General features: G+C 38.1%; 1 protein-coding gene across 2 annotated transcripts; it reads right to left on the bottom strand.

Annotated features, from left to right (window-relative positions):
• Positions 1–836: 836 nt before the first annotated feature.
• LOC103418353 (triacylglycerol lipase OBL1-like) lies at positions 837–4,866 on the bottom strand. Of its 2 annotated transcripts, none has more exons than XM_008356479.4 (5): positions 4,397–4,866; positions 2,559–2,752; positions 2,284–2,317; positions 1,533–2,149; positions 837–1,176 (listed from the first exon to the last, which is right to left on the bottom strand). In XM_008356479.4, the coding sequence occupies exons 1-5, from the start codon at positions 4,794–4,796 to the stop codon at positions 904–906; spliced, it is 1,518 nt and encodes a 505-aa protein (XP_008354701.3). In that variant the 5' UTR covers positions 4,797–4,866; the 3' UTR covers positions 837–903. The 2 variants fall into 2 exon arrangements, with proteins under 2 accessions (XP_008354701.3, XP_070671994.1); XM_070815893.1 differs by having other exon boundaries at positions 2,559–2,958; positions 3,030–4,753.
• Between the last annotated feature and the right edge of the window lie 13,049 nt (positions 4,867–17,915).

Raw genomic sequence — 17,915 nt, forward strand, 5'->3', positions numbered from 1 at the left:
GTCGAAGTAGGTTCGGGGCATGAAGCGGCGCTTCCTGTCAAACCAAAAGTGACGATAGAGACACCAGTTCATCCCTAGGACCAGAATCTCGGCATTCCTCCTCAGGAGGTCACTTTGACCTTTGTAGACTCATCATCACTCTTTTATTAATTTTCTACCTTAGAATTCAAAACCAAGAAAAACGTTAAATGTCAGGTGCCCAATCGCTCATTTCACTGAAAATTCTATGCCCCGAAAGGTGTTATTTATATTTCCTGGCCACCCCAATGGCAATCAAACGTAGATAACTTTCATCGGTTGCATGAATTAAAAGGCTACCTTAAACACTAGGCTTATCCATTAATCTCTCTAGGTTCAAGCAACGAACCAGCAAATATGGCCGAAGTCTTTTCTCGGCATGTCTAACACAACTTCCTTCTCTACCATCTTTTTGAATTCTCTTCTCTGATAATTCTTTTCCATGCAACCTTCATGGGAGGTCGAGCCGCCAAAGAGGATGGCTCTGATACTACTAAAACTTGGATTTTTTCAAAGAAAAGATTCTAGAATAAAGGACTGATTTCCCCTCAAGCCTACTTTCTTACATGATTCCACTTCTATTAGTAGGCTAGGGAGGAAGTCTCCAAATATTCTAAGGATCTATCTTTTTATATACATCTATAGATAAGATTCTGAAATTAATCTCTCCTTTGTCACTCTACTTTATATTGCACTCAATACTATCTATATAAGATTCTTTTACTTTACATTATATCATAGTACTATTAAGCGATTCCTCTTGTCAGCTTGTTCTGTCTGTGTTGCTGTTTTGTCATCAGCGTTGAGAAGAGAAATACTGTCACACGAAACATATGCCGTTATTAATCTTCTTTTATGGTTTTACAAGGGTGAGGATTTTAAACCCTAAACTTCTTGCGGTATGTTTCTGGGTGGGAGGAATACGTTTGATGATCCCAACCGGGTAGCATTAACATAATCTTGGGTGCTATGAGATGGAACGCCTGGAAGTACCAAGCCAATGACCCTAAAAATTCTTAGAAAAGATCCTTCTTTATAGTCTGGTCCCTTTGTGCGTGAAATAGTGAAGCTTCTAATCAGCTCGCAGAAGGCATTTATCATCATTGGTATTGCCCCCAATGGTGAAAAGTAATTCTTGTTCGGTTCTTCTGCAACAACCTGCCCATATAAAAGCACCAAAAAAGAGAATGGTCTTTCAAAAGTGTGCTACCATAGAGAACTTTATTACAAACTCAAGTATTTATTACATATTCAATTAGAAACAAGTAGATTTTTGTTCTTTTTTATAGAAAATTCAAGTGCTTTTTAGAAAAACACTTAAATGTGCTGCATGAAATCTTCAAAAAACGCTTTTAGGATCCAAAAAAGTTTTTAGCAAATGTAGTGAGAAGAGATTTTTATTGTTAGAAAACACTTTTAGTCATTCCAAAAAGCACAATTATTAGTTTTGAAAAAAATTTAATAGTAAAAACGTTTTTTTGTTATCTGAAAGGAATAATTTTGAGAGGCTTTACCTTCACTTCATACTGCCGATTATAGTAGAGGCATGTCCCAAAATGCTTGAACATTAAGTCCTTGTCATCATAAGGCAACCTAGGCACCATATCATTACCATAAACGAATCTAAAATATCGAATACCATGCTCTTTCAATTTTTCTGTCATGAACTCTCCAAATTTCTCATCTCCTACCCTTGGCTGCCCAAATGTATACACCCCTTGCAACCCCTCCAATAACCATGCCTCATTGTGCAGAGCCAGAACTGTAGGAAACAGAATTGCTAGAGCCCCACCCAAACTATGCCCTGTCACAATGTATCTCGCTTGATCGTTTTGGCTCAAAAGTTCTTTTAGCATCTCTCTAATGGCATAGTAAGCTACGGCTGGCTGCCCATCTTCTTGTTTGATTTCTTTAGGCCAACCAACATTCTTTTGTAAGCCTAAAGCTTTCATAAAGCCACCATGAATTTTTCCAACCCCGGCTGAAAGCTCGTACCATGAGATGTCAAAGTCGGAGCACCATGCATCGGCGTCGAAAGGTTCGGTTCCCCTAAAGGCCACAACAATGGTGTCACGGTCACCAGTTTTATCACGAAGCAAGAAGGCTTGTGTTGTGGCTTTTTGTTGATAATCTGCATTGAAAAGAAATCATCATTAATCGTAGTTCAAAATGCTATTATTTTCATAAGAATTGCACAAAGACTTGTGGCCAATTTGAAAAGAATGCAGCAAGTACTTACAAAGTGATAGGTTACTAGCTTCTTACCATTCCAGAAGTCATAAAATCCCAAGAACTCCATCTGCTCAAGAGCAATTGCATTTTGGTGTTATAAAAGTAGTACTCAATACTTAATACTGTAAAAAGTGTATATGTTCAATATTTAACACTACAAATGTATATACGCATATAAATGTTCTTTTACCAGACTGTCTATTGTTAGACTATTTAACTCTGGCAATGAAATTTGGCAAGAGAACATTACCCTAATTGCTAAGTGTATATATATACAATCAAACTGCTAAAGGATATATTATATGTACCTTCCAGTGATCATTCACAGTAGTTTCAATGTAGGTCTTGTTTTCATAAGAAGCTTTAGAAGCCATCATAGAGAGTGCTGCATGGTAATTGGCATCATCATGTTTGATGCTACTGTCTAACTTCACCCGCTTGTCCATATTCCCTATAAATGACAGAAATGTTGCTGATGATTTATCTGGCTTTACCAACTTCCCTGAACAACATGAACCCATCTCCATTTTAGTCTCCATGAAAAAGAATCACAAACTTATAACTATCTTGGTCCGGTCTGTTTCCTTGGTTGGAAACCTCAGTGGCATGAACCCTAATTGATCCATTGGGTTAGCTAAGCAATGAGGATGAGTAGGAAAACTGGTGAACGTCAAGAGTTTGATCTTCTCCATTATGACCAAAAAAGGCCTAATACTTGCATCGATCCCTATAAGCCAGATAGTCTTAAAAGTAGTCCGATATTGTTGTGGTTTGAACACCAATTAATAAAGAGATTTTTAGGTGTATCCGAAATACCATGATGTGGTATTATTTCACTAAATTATAAGATGTGTACTTATTTATTATTATGTACCTTTAAATTTGGATAATCAATTTTGTTATGTATTCATATTATAAATGCAGGTGAAATAATTATACGACCTGAAACACATAAAATTTCTGGGGGACAGATGTCCAAGGAAAATATCTGCTTTGCATACATTAGTAGAGTTGTGGACTTTATAATCTGTCTGGGGCCCGGGCAAGGAAATTTCATGATTGTTCACCCACAACAGCGATAATTGAGGGTGACCGCTTGGTTCAATTGATTGGATGTGTTGGATCTGAATAATTTGTATTATTACACACTATCATTAAACCATGGCAATGTTGCCTTCATCAATTACACAACAAAAAATATTTAATTAATTTTTCAAGACATGTCAATAGCTAATTAAATTATATATTCAGAACACGATGAATTAATTTTTTTAACACATTTCAATAGCTTCAATGTTAAAATACTTACTTACACACACACAAATATATAGTCTATTGATGCAAAAAGAAATTTAAATTTGAGTGCACAATACCCACGCAATACCCTTAATAACTTATCTGACTCAACATTTGCAAACAAAACTATTTTTTGGAACAACAATGTTTCAATTCAAAATACATGTATATGAACTAAAAATTATTAATTATCAAACAAAAGGAGCAAAGCATAAATGGATTATACGACTTGGAATGCAGTTTCCTCTTTTAAGTAGTAGATAATATGTCTAAAGTTGAGGTTTCACCATAAAATTAATTGGTAATATGGAGAATAACTCAATTACTTATACGTATGTACAAAATTTCTTCTTTACCTGAGATTTGTACCCTCAACATACTAACATATATAATCAAAAGAACAATTCAATTTTAAAAAGAAATAAAAAAGAAATGAGGTAATCGTTAATCATGATCTTCTAGTATTATAAGCAACAGATATTAGATTATATAAGTTGGCTAGAGGTGTGTTTTCTCTACATCTAAGTTCAAATCATCCTCAGTGTAATTTAAGATTGTCTTATCGTTTGTCAAAAAAAAATTATTTTAAGCAAACCATTCGAAAAAAGAGTAATGTTAGAGAAATTAAATTTTTAAACAAAATTTTGTAAATCAAATGATGTGGTTATTAATGATTAGATTATTATGTAAATGTTGATGAACGTGCTTATTTTTTATTGGTGACATCATTTAGTTTAAAATTTTGATTTATCTAGGATTATTCTTCGAAGAAACTTCAGAGAATAATTACTTCCATCCAAAATATATGATAAACACAAGGAAGGAAATTAATAATAGTTAGCACGCGAACCTCGGAAGGAATTGAGTACGAGCACAAAAATATTGCGGTTGCTTGACAAAAGGTTCAAACACATTTCAATCCCCGACCCTAAAACTGAGAGTGGCTTTGACACAAGTTGCAGAAACTTTTGAGCCAAGATGGAGATAAACATAAGCCATCTGCGTCTGAAGCTGATCGTATCATCTGTGACTGTGCCCTCACTCTTAGAGTAATCTGCATACCTTCCTTCCTCAACGTTGGAGGAGAACAGAATGTGAACCAGATCAAAGAAGCCAACTTCTTCTGGCTTCAGTAGAAAATAGCTACTCGAAAATCCCTTGTCGCAGGCCATGGTGCGTTGGTGCGTTGGTGCGTTGGTGTGTTGGTGGAAGATATTGTGTGTGTGTATATACTGCTTTAAGGATACCATGTGTTCCTGTTTTTGGTCAACTTTACCTAAATATTAGGTAGAGATATTGGTAAAGGCCAGCTGGCTCTTCAGGTAATATTTGTGTGCTTAGGTTATATAATTACTATTTCTTAGTCCTTAATTAAAAATGGGACCCATTTGCTTTGCTTCAAGAATCGAAATTTCGAGGTTCCTTCGGATATTTTGGGTTTCCCTGTTTCATTCCCAAACTTACACTTTCACAACCCACCTCCACTCTATTCTCATCCTTACTAAATTTTGACCTTGAGTAAAAATGGGACCCATTTGCTTTGCTTCAAGAATCGACAATTCGAGGTTCCTTCGGATATTTTGGGTTTCTATGTTTCATTCCCAAACATACACTTTCACAACCGAGAAGTGATCATTTTCGAATCTTTTCCACCAAGATTATCGGATCAAGTGATCGGGATCTTTAAAATTTCATCTAATGACCCACCTATTTTGACATCTCAAAAGTTATAATAATTTTTTACTATTAGATGAAATTTCAAAAATTCAAATTACTTGATCTGTTAACCTTAATAAAAGAGTTTGATCTGGTAACCTTAATGAAAGAGATCTAGAAATGATCTATTCTCTTCGCAACCCACCTCTACACTATTCTCATCCTTACTAAATTTTGCAAGAAAGAAATAAATAATTTACTAAATTAGAATCTTGTCGTTTTCGTTCACAAATTATGATCCCTTTGAAAAGAAATGTGACAGCTACAAATTTATTAAGTTATAATAATTGTACCCTAATTTTAGCTAGTTTTCTTTAGCTTTGGTGCATTTGCATAAACCTAACCGCTACAGATAAACAATCCTCCGTCGCCAACTTTTGCCTTTGGGGGGCAACAATCCTTCTTGGTCACTTCATATCTTTACCTCTCTGCATCTCTCCATCTTTTGGACTCGGCTTCTCTGCCCTCCCTATTTGTATACATTCTTATCCTCTCTTATTTTATGCAGTCGCGGTTAAGTCATATTAACATTTTATATTGATTTTTTATAGAAATAATGAAATAAAAAGCAATAGTAATATAAAATGTTGATGTGGCTTAACCGTGACCGTACAAATAAACAGAGAAGCCAGGTCCCTATCTTTTAACCATCTTGAGTTATTAGGTGTGGTAGCTCTGTCAAAAAGAATCTTAGTGATTGTGGTCACTCTCTAACTTTCTCAAGAAGAGCCTTTTATCTTTTTAGTGATCCGTGTGCTTGATAAAGAACTACGAGGATGAAACACAAAGTTTTATTGGAGATGATACATAGTATGACTTCTTTGTCGGCAATTTCAAGATTATCATAGAGTGATGCGGTAGTTCTTCAGCTTGCATAGTTCAGCCTTTGTGAATGTTATCTTTCATGTTAGTTGAATGTGAGCTATTTGTAGTTGAGGAATTGTATTGTACTTGTAATAAATTTGTAATTATTGATTTGTGGTTTTTAAGATGTGTGCCCTCATGTTCCTGCTATAGGAATTTCACATGTGGTTCTTTCTAAGTAAGGTTCACTTTGAGACACGTTTGACATGCCTAATCTATGTAAATTCTTTACCGCTCTTACTGAAATTTTATGTTATCTAAAAAAATCCTTGGTGCATTTGCAGTTTACTAACCACTCCTTTCTTCCTTAGGTTTCATATAATATCTCAACTTCCAAATATTTCAGATTCTTATTACTCAATTATTAGACTAACGCAAGTGGCATTTTACCACAGTGGTGAAAAAAAGTTGAGCCCTTATGACGGTATGAGTTCTAATCTCGTTGGTGACTAATTTAACAAAATCTATTGTTTAACCAAAAAAATAATTATTAGACCAACAAATATGGCCAAAAGATCAATCATATAAAACTTAAACCCTCCAAGTCAAATGAAATATACATTTTGCTTAATACAAACTTTGTATATATAATATACTTCTAAATATTTCTCAAAATTTATGTCCTATAATATCTGAACTTCTAAATATGCATACATCACAACAAAGGTAGATTAGCCTAGCTGGTGCGCACAAGGTGTGGTTTTATTCATGTCAATGATGTGGTTGTCGCAATCTTATAAACTCACGTTTCTTATTTGGAAACTTGGTTTGGTGCGGGGTGCTTAAAATGTCCAACAATTTAGAAAGTAAATACATTTTCACGAGCCAGCTAATGATAAAAATACTATGTGGCATATGACCCGTTCAAATTAGGCCCCCACCCACAACAACAAACAGCCCGTATTACTGTGTGGATCCACCACTTTGGGTTAAAATTGACTCTTTGAGTGGGAATAAATGAGTAGGACAACTCACACGTTAACACGACTTTTGTCATTTGATGGGCACTAATGCATCAGGTAACATGAATATTGTATTTTGATATATATATATATATATATTGGCGCATTCTGAACACCGTCACATAATATTATTATTTCACTGTATATGTAATATAAGATATTTTAACTAAGAGTGAAAACCTATCAATCATGTCATCCCCCTATATTATAATTAAGGGGTGTTCCATCTATACTTTTTTTTTATTTCCCACACACCCTCTTAATTCCGGCTTTCGTATCCAATGAATTGAATAAGATCAAATGATACAAATTAATAAGGATGATGTGAAAAGTAAAAAATAATGTATAAATATCACACCTCTATATTTAAATGTAGTTGCAACCCGTTAGGCCTTTTTATTTAATTGTACTTGTAATAGTTGTACAAGAAGGGTTTTCCAAATTAAAAAAAAATGCATTAATCACGACCTAGTGGCCTTTTTATTTAATTTTACTTTTTTCAAACTAAAAATTGAAGGTCTCAGGTATGAAACCTGCTGATGGTGTGGAAGTCAAACTTGTGGCCAAGAGGAGGCTAAAATGCCTTTATGAGTCATCCTGGCCTCCGAAATGGATGGATAACAATGACTTGCCACCAATTGTTCCCATTTAAAAAAAATATATGCATTTGTTTTCCGTGAAAAAAAATGTAAAAAATTAAAGATTTAATTAAATTCAATACCCTTCTTAGTAAACGGTATATACTTGCATACACACTACAAATTCATGGCGAATTTGAAATTAATAATAATGAAACCGTGGGCAGGACTATATCGATTTTGGTTTCATAGAATTCGTGCGAGGGAGGAACACATGCGAGGATCCTATTCTGGGTGAAACTGTGAAATATAAATCAAATTAAGCCAAGATCATTGAATTTCATGATTTTTACATATGCAATAGATGCGGAAATACAAGAAACAACGAAATGTACTTTGATCCGTGATGGCAAACACTATGAGATCCCAATCGGTTTTGTCAGCAGCGGAGGAAATAGGTGTTCTCTCTCTTGCCTCTATTTGCATGTGAAAACTCTAATCGTGTTTTTCTGTCAAGTGCATATTAGATGTACATGTGCAATATATGTAAGTAAGGCAAAGAGATGACCCGTTTTCTTTGAAACCCATAATCAATTACCACCCATCACCGTAATACGATAGGAAACAATTTCTCATAATTTGACTAATAGGATTATTTACAAATAATGATACCCATTAAACCATACACATTGTATGGACTATTCCATATGGACCATCTTAGAATATTAAAAATAGTTCTACATTCTCCCATTAAACCTTACACATTGTATGGACAATGCCTTTTCCAATTTAACATATAAAGATTAAGCGCGTAGTGAAATTCGAAATAGTCCTCCTTCTTAAGAGTCAAGTATTTTATATCCAATGGGTACCTCTATGGACACTAAGTTTGGGAGATGATGTTCTTCTGAATCAACATCATCAAGGGAAGTTGCCAAGCTTTGTCTCGGACCCACAAGCTTACTCGTTCTCCGATTTGTCACTTACAATTCCGAAGTTAGTTTACTTTGGAGAATTAACCAGATCGAAGGCACAGCGAATGGAATAAAACTAGGGCAACAGATGCAGCAGTAAAGGTGTGCACTAACAAGGAAAAGGTTCTCAGACAAAGAAAACATAATTAAAACCGACACCAGGGTAAAAGGTTCAAGTTATAAATTGGACATGCCCCCATTTTGGCTCAACAAAGAAACAAAAGATTACTGCATTGTCGACATTTATGGTGCCCTCATAGTGGGCCAGAGGAGAACCGATAGGGGTAGCTTTGGCAGTGAGAGCACCCACACCACCCCGTGTCGAATTAAGACTCCCTCACCATTCCGAAGTTAGTTTACTTTATAGAATTGACCAGACCGAAGGCATGGCCAATGGAATAAAACTAAGCGACAGATGCAACAGTAAAGGTGTGTGCTAACAAGAAAAAGGTTCTCATATAAAGAAAAAATATTTAAAACCCAGATTGGGGCAAAATGTTCAAGTTATGAATTGGCCATTGCCCCTATTCTGGCTCAGCAAAGAAACAAAAGATGACTATTCAGCATCGTCGACATTTGTGGCTCCCTTAGAGTTGGTTGAAGGAGAGCTGATAGGGCAGCTTCGACAACGACGACACTCCCTCCTCTTGCTACCCCCTCAAGTCGGAATAAGACTTACCCCAGTTCGACAAGGCAAGCTTCGACGCATTAATCACGAGAGTAGAAGGCACCAATAAATCAGCTTCTCGTATCTCCTATAGTAAGCCAGCATAGTCTTATCTATCGTGGTGATCTTGGCCCGTGTAACCGTCAAGATATCCCTAGTTGTACACCTGCACAATATCCTTTTAATATTGTCGCCGTAGCTTTAGGATCTCCTCCTTGTTTTGTTGAGAAACTTTTGCTTGGATTTTCTCGGCTTGACTCATTTCTTCTCGGGCTGCATCTGAGTCTGATTGAAGAATAGATCTATCAGCATCCAACGAACTCCGCTCTGACGCCAACAACCGTTCCACCTCATCTAAATGTGCCTTTAGAGTTTACTTCTTAGCACTTCAAGCCCGCTCTGCACTAAAAAACACCTCAAGTATGGTACCTTTTTCCTGCAAAGCCTGCTCAAACTTGATCCTGCTACCCAACTCGTTCTTGTAAGCAACTTCAAGCTTGGAATTTTATTCTACTCGAGCACGGGATCAAGGCTTCAGTCCAAGTGTTTTCTTAAAAAAATGTACAGGGGTAAGAATAAGAAAAGAACAAACAAGTAGCAAACAGTATGTGAGGTAAGCAAGTTAGAAGAGCTAATTGTGTATCTACTCTAATAACACTTCTCTTGAAGGTCTCCACAAACATTGTCCCCCTAAAATCAGCAGGAGGGATAGTAGAACAAATCAATGCTTGGGCATGCCCCACATTATGAAGATCGCTTTCATCCAAAAGAAGTGGTGCCAACCCAACAACAGGCTTAATCACCAAACATGACGCCTCATCAGATACTCATCTACTAGCACTAGGGAGAAATGATGGATCTTCTGGCACTTGATCAGTCAAACCCTCTACTAAAACTTGATTGCATAGAGGTGCAGCCGTATGGTTAAAGGCTAAAGACGCTGAATGTAATACCCTGATAATTTTTAAATATGTGATTTAGTTATGAAATTCAAATTAATTGATGTTTATGAAATTCAAATGGGGGGAAATGTGAAATCCCGTTTCTAGACTTTATTATTAATTATGTATTTTATAGTCGTATTCAGAGTTACGACGCATTCATATTTATGGCGTATAGAAAAAGACGAAAATGTCCCTAGTTGGCTAAACATAATTATATGAGGACGTATTTTATCATTATAAATTTCGCAGTATTTCTTGGTATATTTGGATAAAGGTTGACCATATGAGCACGTAGGCAAAAACTGTTCACCAAACAGAGTTATAATGAAGGAGTTATAACGAGCAAAGATAAGGCAAAATAGTCATTTGACCATTAATCTGGAAGGCTTCAGTTTTGTCAAAACAGTGATTTGGGTGCCACATGTATGGCTAGGATGGAGAAAAGAGAGGAGAAATGAGGGAAAGGAAAGAAGGGCTACGTAATCAGGATGGGAGGAAATGAAGGAAGAAAGAATGAGGGAATCATATCTCATTTTGACATGTTTCCTTTGAGTGACCCGGCTCAATTATGGGTAGCAAATTCTAGAGATTTTAGTCCATTTTTCGATGAATTCCACCCAACCACCACCTGCACACTCCACCCAACCTCCATTCTCCCATTTTCGCCAAAAAATTGAGTTATTTTGACCTCAGTTTCACGAGGAACAACATGGGTGGGTACGATGGTTCCTCACCGATGATCCACCAATTCTGAAGAGTCTTCCTTCGACCACCACCACCAAAAGAATCATTTTGAGCCCAGGAACAAACCCCAAACAATTTTTGGGGCGGCGGTGCAACAGGGAGATCGAACTGAAGAACACCTATTCTAGGGTTTTCGACTGATCGAGGTGATTTCAGACGTCTTCCTGGCCGAATTGGACTTCGGCCCAGGTATGAAATTTTTTTTCCCTTATTGAGTTCTACATGTCTAGAAAATTTGATAGTTTTTAGAGTTAGTCTGAATTTCACCAAAAGCCGCTGTCTACGGTGGCGCGTGGCCAGATGACCGATTTTGTCTTTTTAAGCTAATTTTGATATTCTGAGTTAATATTTGATTTTCATTTGATGTGATTCAATCGTGTGTATGTAATTTCGAACTACGATTAGCTTGATCCCTTCGTAGGGTACGTATGCAGTCTAACAAGAAGGTTAGATGCAACCATAAAGAAACAAAATAATTTTTTTAGTAAGTGGAAAATAAGGAAATTTTATTATGGTTAATAGTTGTGATTAAACATGACTTTTACTGGCCTACCATTGGATCTAGCTTCCAAATAAATTTTATTTCGGGTCATTACACTGAAGGCTACAGCTGCCTCTTCAATGACTCATGCTTCCACGTTGGTGCCTATTTGAGGATGGACTTACCTCTTTCTCCACCAAGGATTACGGGAGCTTGCTATAAATTTTCATCAGCCAAAGAAGTGAGGTAAACGATCTCGGGCACTACATCATGGCCATCTCCAAAGCTACTTGCTAGTCTGATCTTCTTTTTAGAAACCTTGACATGAATCTTTTTCAGAGCAACTTTTTCCGACTTCTTTATTTTCTTTTCTTTCCCAATATCAGGTGCACATTTGGTACGTTTTGGCGGCTTTAGAGCATCATTAGCTGCAACCCCCTAGGGGTTAGGGATAAGATAGTTGGAACAAAATCAATGATATTAGCCATCCCTGTGCTCCCTCTCTGTCTGGTGCACTAAGCCACTTCCAACTCCGACGTGGAGTGAGGATGATGTGAAAAGCCATATTGATAAGTTCAGGACGACATGGACCAAAATTCTAAACATTGCAATTTATTGATGCACAAAACCGGAGGTCTTGGAACAACGTAAATCCGACCGTGAATCTGCAAGAAAGTAAATAACACAAGATGTATCGTGGTTCACCCCAAGATTTGGGCTACGTCCATATTGATTATTGTATTTCTGAGAGGATTGTGAGGGAGCGAGTGTGAGGATCCTCATGGCTTAGGAATTGGCCTCCCTTAATGATGAGAGTGAGGGGTCCTTTTATAGAATAAGGACTCTTCACTTATTACATATTTGACCCTTCCTTTATTACATAATTACATTTGAGTCCCCCGAGTATTTATACGAGATCTAAATACGGAGGCCCTAAGTATGGTACAAACAGTAGATCCCCAAGTCTTCAGTCAAGAGAGTCTTTTGGCTAGAGACTTGAAATTCAGTCCATGTGTGGGCCGAAGTAACTAGATGTCGTCTTAAACTAATATTTGATATGAGGCGGTGCTCAAAGTGAAATGATGCTCAACTATAAGTAGCACATGTTGCGAGGCTGCTCAGCTTGTGGCTTATGTTACCTTTGGTTGGCTTGGCTTGTGGCGTTTGAAGGTGAGGGGGTCCCTTTTATAGAATAAGAGCTCACTCCTCAATACATAAATGGTAGGCTAGAGTTGATGCTTGCGGTGAGGCGGTTGCCTAACTGGCGGCGATGCTCTCTAATGAAGGTGAGGGAGTCCCTTTTATAAAATAAGGGTTCGCTCCTCAGTACATGAATAATGGATTAGGAATGATGCTCGTGGCGAGGCGATTGCTCAGTTGGCGGCGATGCTCTTTAATGAATGTGAGGGAGTCCCTTTTATAAAATAAGGGTTCGCTCCTCAGTACATGAATAATGGGTGCTCTCTAATGAAAGTGAGGGAGTCCCTTTTATAGAATAAGGGCTCGCTCCTTAATACATAAATAATGGGCTAAGTCCCCCAAGTGTTTTTCATAAGGCCCAGTTGAGGCCCAATATATGGTACATAGTGTAGTCCCCCACGTCTTCGGTCAATAGAGTCTGTTGGTTGGAGACTTTAAATTGAATCCATGTATGGGCCGAAGTGGCGGTTGTTCGGAGGTGGTATTTGTATACCCTGCACTGAAGCTTTGTAGGTGAAGCTTTGCAAGTGAAGCTTTGCAAGTGAAGCTTTGAAGCTAGAGCTCTGCAAATGAAGCTTTCGAAGCTGGAGCTTTTGTAAACGAAGCTTTTGAAGCTAGAGCTCTGTAAATGAAGCTTTTGAAGCTAGAGCTCTGTAAATGAAGCTTTTGAAGCTAGAGCTTTTGTAAATGAAGATTTTGAAGCTAGAGCTCTGTAAATGAAGCTTTTGAAGCTAGAGCTTTATAAATGAAGCTTTAGAAGCTAGAGCTTTGTAAATGAAGCTTTGTAAATGAAGCTTTTGAAGCTAGAGCTTTTGTAAATGAAGCTTTTGAAACTAGAGCTCTGTAAATGAAGCTTTTGAAGCTAGAGCTTTTGTAAATGAAGCTTTTGAAGCTAGAGCTTTGTAAATGAAGCTTTTGAAGCTAGAGCTCTGTAAATGAAGCTTTTGAAGCTAAAGCTCTGTAAATGAAGCTTTTGAAGCTGGAGCTTTTGTAAATGAAGCTTTTGAAGCTAATTGACATGAGTGATGCTCATGAATGTTTATGTTGATTGACATGAATGATGCTCATGGATGTTGACATGAGTGATGCTCATGAATGTTGACATGAGTGATGCTCATGAATGTTGACATGAGTGATGCTCATGAATGTTGACATGAATGATGGTCATGAATGTTTATGTATGATTGACATGAGTGATACTCATGAAATGTTTATGTATGATTGGCATGAGTGATGCTCATGTATCATTTTGGAGTACTTGACGTACTTTTGATCACCTAGTTGATAGTAATAGCGGCAGGCTACCGAATAATTTTGGGAGTACTGGGCGTACTTTTGATCACCTGGTTGGTGATAATAGTGGCAGGGTGCCGAATAAATTTGGAGCCATAGGGCTTGGCTCTTTTGGGCATATGGGCCTTCGCCCTCCACACGACATTACAGCCCATTATTTTGGGCTTGCCGTTTTTTTTATTATTATTATTACCCTTTGATGAGGTTTATACAGATGTCTCCGAAAGATATGAAAAATAAATTACATCATTAAAAAATAAATCCGACCCTCTGCTCAATGGGTCACGCCCATAATTCTTTTTCTTGCATGCCATCACCACCGCAATTATATCTGCTTCTTTTTATTTTCTTTTGCTTTCTGCTTTTCTTGATGCTTTTCTTGATCTCCCCACTCCTTCTCTGTCCACCCATGTTGCTTTGTAAGGTATCTTTTGCTTGCAAACCCACTTGCTTTTCTTGGACAACCTGGTCGTGCCTATCCATTCTTACTCCTCATTTTTCTTTTCTGTAAAGGAAAAGAGACTTTGGGGAATATGTGAAAGAAAAGAGAGAGATTTTCTTAGACAGCCTGGTCGTGCACATCCATTCTTACTCCTCCTTTTTTTGCTGCATTGCTGGCAAAACCTTTGGTGGAGGCCAGAGACAAGCACAAACCTTATGCTTTTTATGATACTGCTTTTCTTCACTCAGATCAACTGTACACCTGTCCACCTGACATCGTCTCATTGCGCCACCTCATCCTCCGCTGGATGACAAGGACGACAACGATCTCTTCATGCCTCATTTTTTTTCTATCTACTTGCAGCTCCCCATTAAATTCCTCCTCCTTCCTCTTCATGACTCTCTCAATCGCAGCCGTTCCCTGACGAACACAAGCTCCAGAACACTATGCGGAGGTTGAGGGAGGGGAGGGAGAGAGAGACAATACGGACTTTGTTGGTGGAGCATCGGACTCCGGTCCCCCATCCCTGTCTGCTTTGGCTCGGCTGGCAATGTCAGCGATGATTTCCCAATCGTTTTACGGCGCCGCTTGGATCTTCTATGAGTTGGGTTTCGCGGGTGGGACTCACTGTCAATGTTTCCGCTATCGTGGACCATGGATGAATCCAAAGAAGAATGCATGGCCCTGTTCGAGGTCAAAATTGAGGGGACGACAACTCGGGCGAGTCACTGAGTTAGTGATGCTGCTGCTGCGGCGATGACTGCGGCTTTAGAGGGAGAGGAAGCTTGGTGAGGTGGGATCTCATGTGACCCCTCATCGTTTTTCCATTGGAGAACCGCTTGTTGCAGATCTTGCAGATTCTCTGCTTCTCCATCCCTGTTTTCGTGCATTTTCAAGATTCTTCTGACTTGTAGCACGAAAAGTTAACAAGGTACACCGGGCGAGGGCAGGTGACAAAGTACACGGTGGATAGGAAAACAAGGAGAGTCGAGCAGATAATCACTGAAATCAGGTTGTACTGGAGATGCTCCCAAAGATCATAAAGATCCTTGAGAGAAAATGTTGAAATCTAGGCAGCGATAACGATAGCAAGAGGGGAAAGAAAGTGGTACACTCCATGGGTGATAAGAATATGGTATCCAAGCTTCACATATTTAAGTGTAACTGAATTTTTGCAGTTAGGGAGGTTTCTTGACGAGGATGGTGATGACGACGATGGTGGGATCAAGGGTGCGTCGAGTTTCGGGTCTGCCATTTTTCCCTCTGATCGTCGAATCCCACCACCAGATCTCAGAATGCCACCACAAAAGCCAAACAGAAATGGATAGAGAGAGAGAGAGAGAGCAAGATAGAAAGAGGAGAGAGAAGAAACTGTGGTTGAGTTTAGGAGTTTTCATTTCTGCATTTTTGAGAGATGGGTTTTGTAGTGACTCTACAGGTGTTTGGTTCTTGGGTTTCTGCAGATTCACGGCGGAGGTGAAAATTTGAGAGAGAACCGACATAACTTTTCGTGTTAATTCCTACAGACGACACCAAATATTGATGCACAAAACCAGAGGTCTTGGAACAACGTAAATCCGACCGTGAATCTGCAAGAAAGTAAATAACACAAGATGTATCGTGGTTCACCCCAAGGTTTGGGCTACGTCCACATTGATTATTGTATTTCTGATAGGATTGTGAGGGAAAGAGTGTGAGGATCCTCATGGCCTAGGAATTGGCCTCCCCTAATGAGGAGAGTGAGGGGTCATTTTATAGAATAAGGACTACTCACTTATTACATATTTGCACTTTCTTTTATTACATAATTACATTTGAGTCCCCCGAGTATTTATACTGAATCTAAATACGAAGGCCCTAAGTATGGTACAAACACAATTAATTTTGCTCTTGGGTTTGCTGGGAGTTTTTGGTCCATATATGTCACTTTCCCAATTCCCCTCCGCTAGTAGAATGTCTTTGTACCAGTCTTTATCTTGACCAGACAACTCAGTGATTTAAGTAGACCACAGAAGCGCAGACCGAGATTGAAAATAGTAGTGGGTTTTGGCATTCTTCCAAAAGTTGCAAAGGACGAGGAAATCAGACAAACCTAGCCCAACGTGATACCACTCGTTCAGATGTTCGAAAATGAGATGATGCATACGAATGTTGGAGTGAGGTTGCAAAGGCCGATTTGGAAATGCATGAGTATTTCTTTCCATAGTTATGACAAAGGGAATCTTAGCCCCAAATCAAGATAACAAGGAAGGATTTTGGTACAAAGGCGATGAGGGGTTTGAGGGTGTGGGGAGATCGTCCATTACTTCATCAGTGTATTCCCACTAAACCCGGCACCTATTAAGGAGATGGTTACGACTTGCGAGAAATGTTTCTCATTACTACAAAACCATTTATTAGTGTCACTATGATAACCGACAAGAAAAGTATATTACTGTCGGATTTTAAACAAAATCTAACAAAAAATGGATGCAGTGGCGGATATAATAAGCGACAGAATTGCCAGCGTCAGGAAATAAATTTTCCGACAGAAAATACTCTAAACCCGACAGAAATTGTGTCGAATATAACCTACAGAGAATATATTAATAATGAATAAATAAAAGCATTCTATGTCGGCTAAAATCGACAGAACTTGTGTCGGATATAATCGATAGAGAATTTATTAATAATGAATAAATAAAAGCATTCTTGTCGGATAAAACCGACAGAAAATATATTAATAATAAAAACAATATAAACCACTTTCCAAATCATTTCTTTCCATTTCAAGTTAGCCTCCCCTGCATTCACTGCATTTTCCATATTCAACCAATGTTTCAAATCCTTCCTCTCTGATGACAACATGTTTGACAGGGGAAGAATTTATATGGGCACACCAAAACTGTCACAGTCACTAGAATTCAAACGAATAGATTTCATCGTCGGAGCACTTGAATCCTCCGAGCCAGTGACTTCTGAGTCAATTCTTCCTGAGCTATCGGAGCATTCACCAGCCTGCCCAAAAGCACTGCCATAGTACCCTCCCCTTCCCGGGTTCTTGTTCTTCTTGGCCATGACCAAATATCTCAAAGAATCTCCTAGCACTATTCTTTATACCATAACAGTGATTTTCCAGTTAAACAAAAAGGGGTCAGCTAGGTTGCTTAGGAAGGAGCAATAAAATCAAGTTCTTTAACCACCAAAATTATTACTTTTCGATACCAAAAAAACACATACAAAGAAGAAACATTCATCACAAAGTTTAACAATAGTAACATATTCTTCAATTCTTCAAGTTTGTTTCCTGTTTTGCAGCTAACCTGGGAGCTTTCTAATCTCAGTTGTCGATAAATCAAGGTAGCGCAAGAGCTTCAGCCTCCCAATTGAATCTGGCAGTGTGACAACTGTGCTTGAACTCATGTCTAGCACACGCATATACATAAATGAATGAATTATTTCACCTTGTCCTTTCCCAAAGGCTCTTAGTTGCAAGTGTTGAACTGGAAGTAAATGAGGAGAGAA

Source organism: Malus domestica, chromosome 02, assembly GCF_042453785.1.
Source record: "Malus domestica chromosome 02, GDT2T_hap1".
In the NCBI taxonomy this organism is placed as follows: domain Eukaryota; kingdom Viridiplantae; phylum Streptophyta; class Magnoliopsida; order Rosales; family Rosaceae; genus Malus; species Malus domestica.

What these genes read in the sequence shown, in the direction of transcription:
- LOC103418353 (XM_008356479.4), bottom strand. Translation starts at nt 4,796, where the DNA reads ATGGTATCCTTAAAGCAGTATATACACACACACAATATCTTCCACCAA. An exon ending in CTGTGAATGATCACTGGAAG is followed by an intron (nt 2,318 to 2,558) that starts GTACATATAATA and finishes GCTCTTGAGCAG; the next exon opens with ATGGAGTTCTTGGGATTTTA. An exon ending in ATCGGCAGTATGAAGTGAAG is followed by an intron (nt 1,177 to 1,532) that starts GTAAAGCCTCTC and finishes TTATATGGGCAG; the next exon opens with GTTGTTGCAGAAGAACCGAA.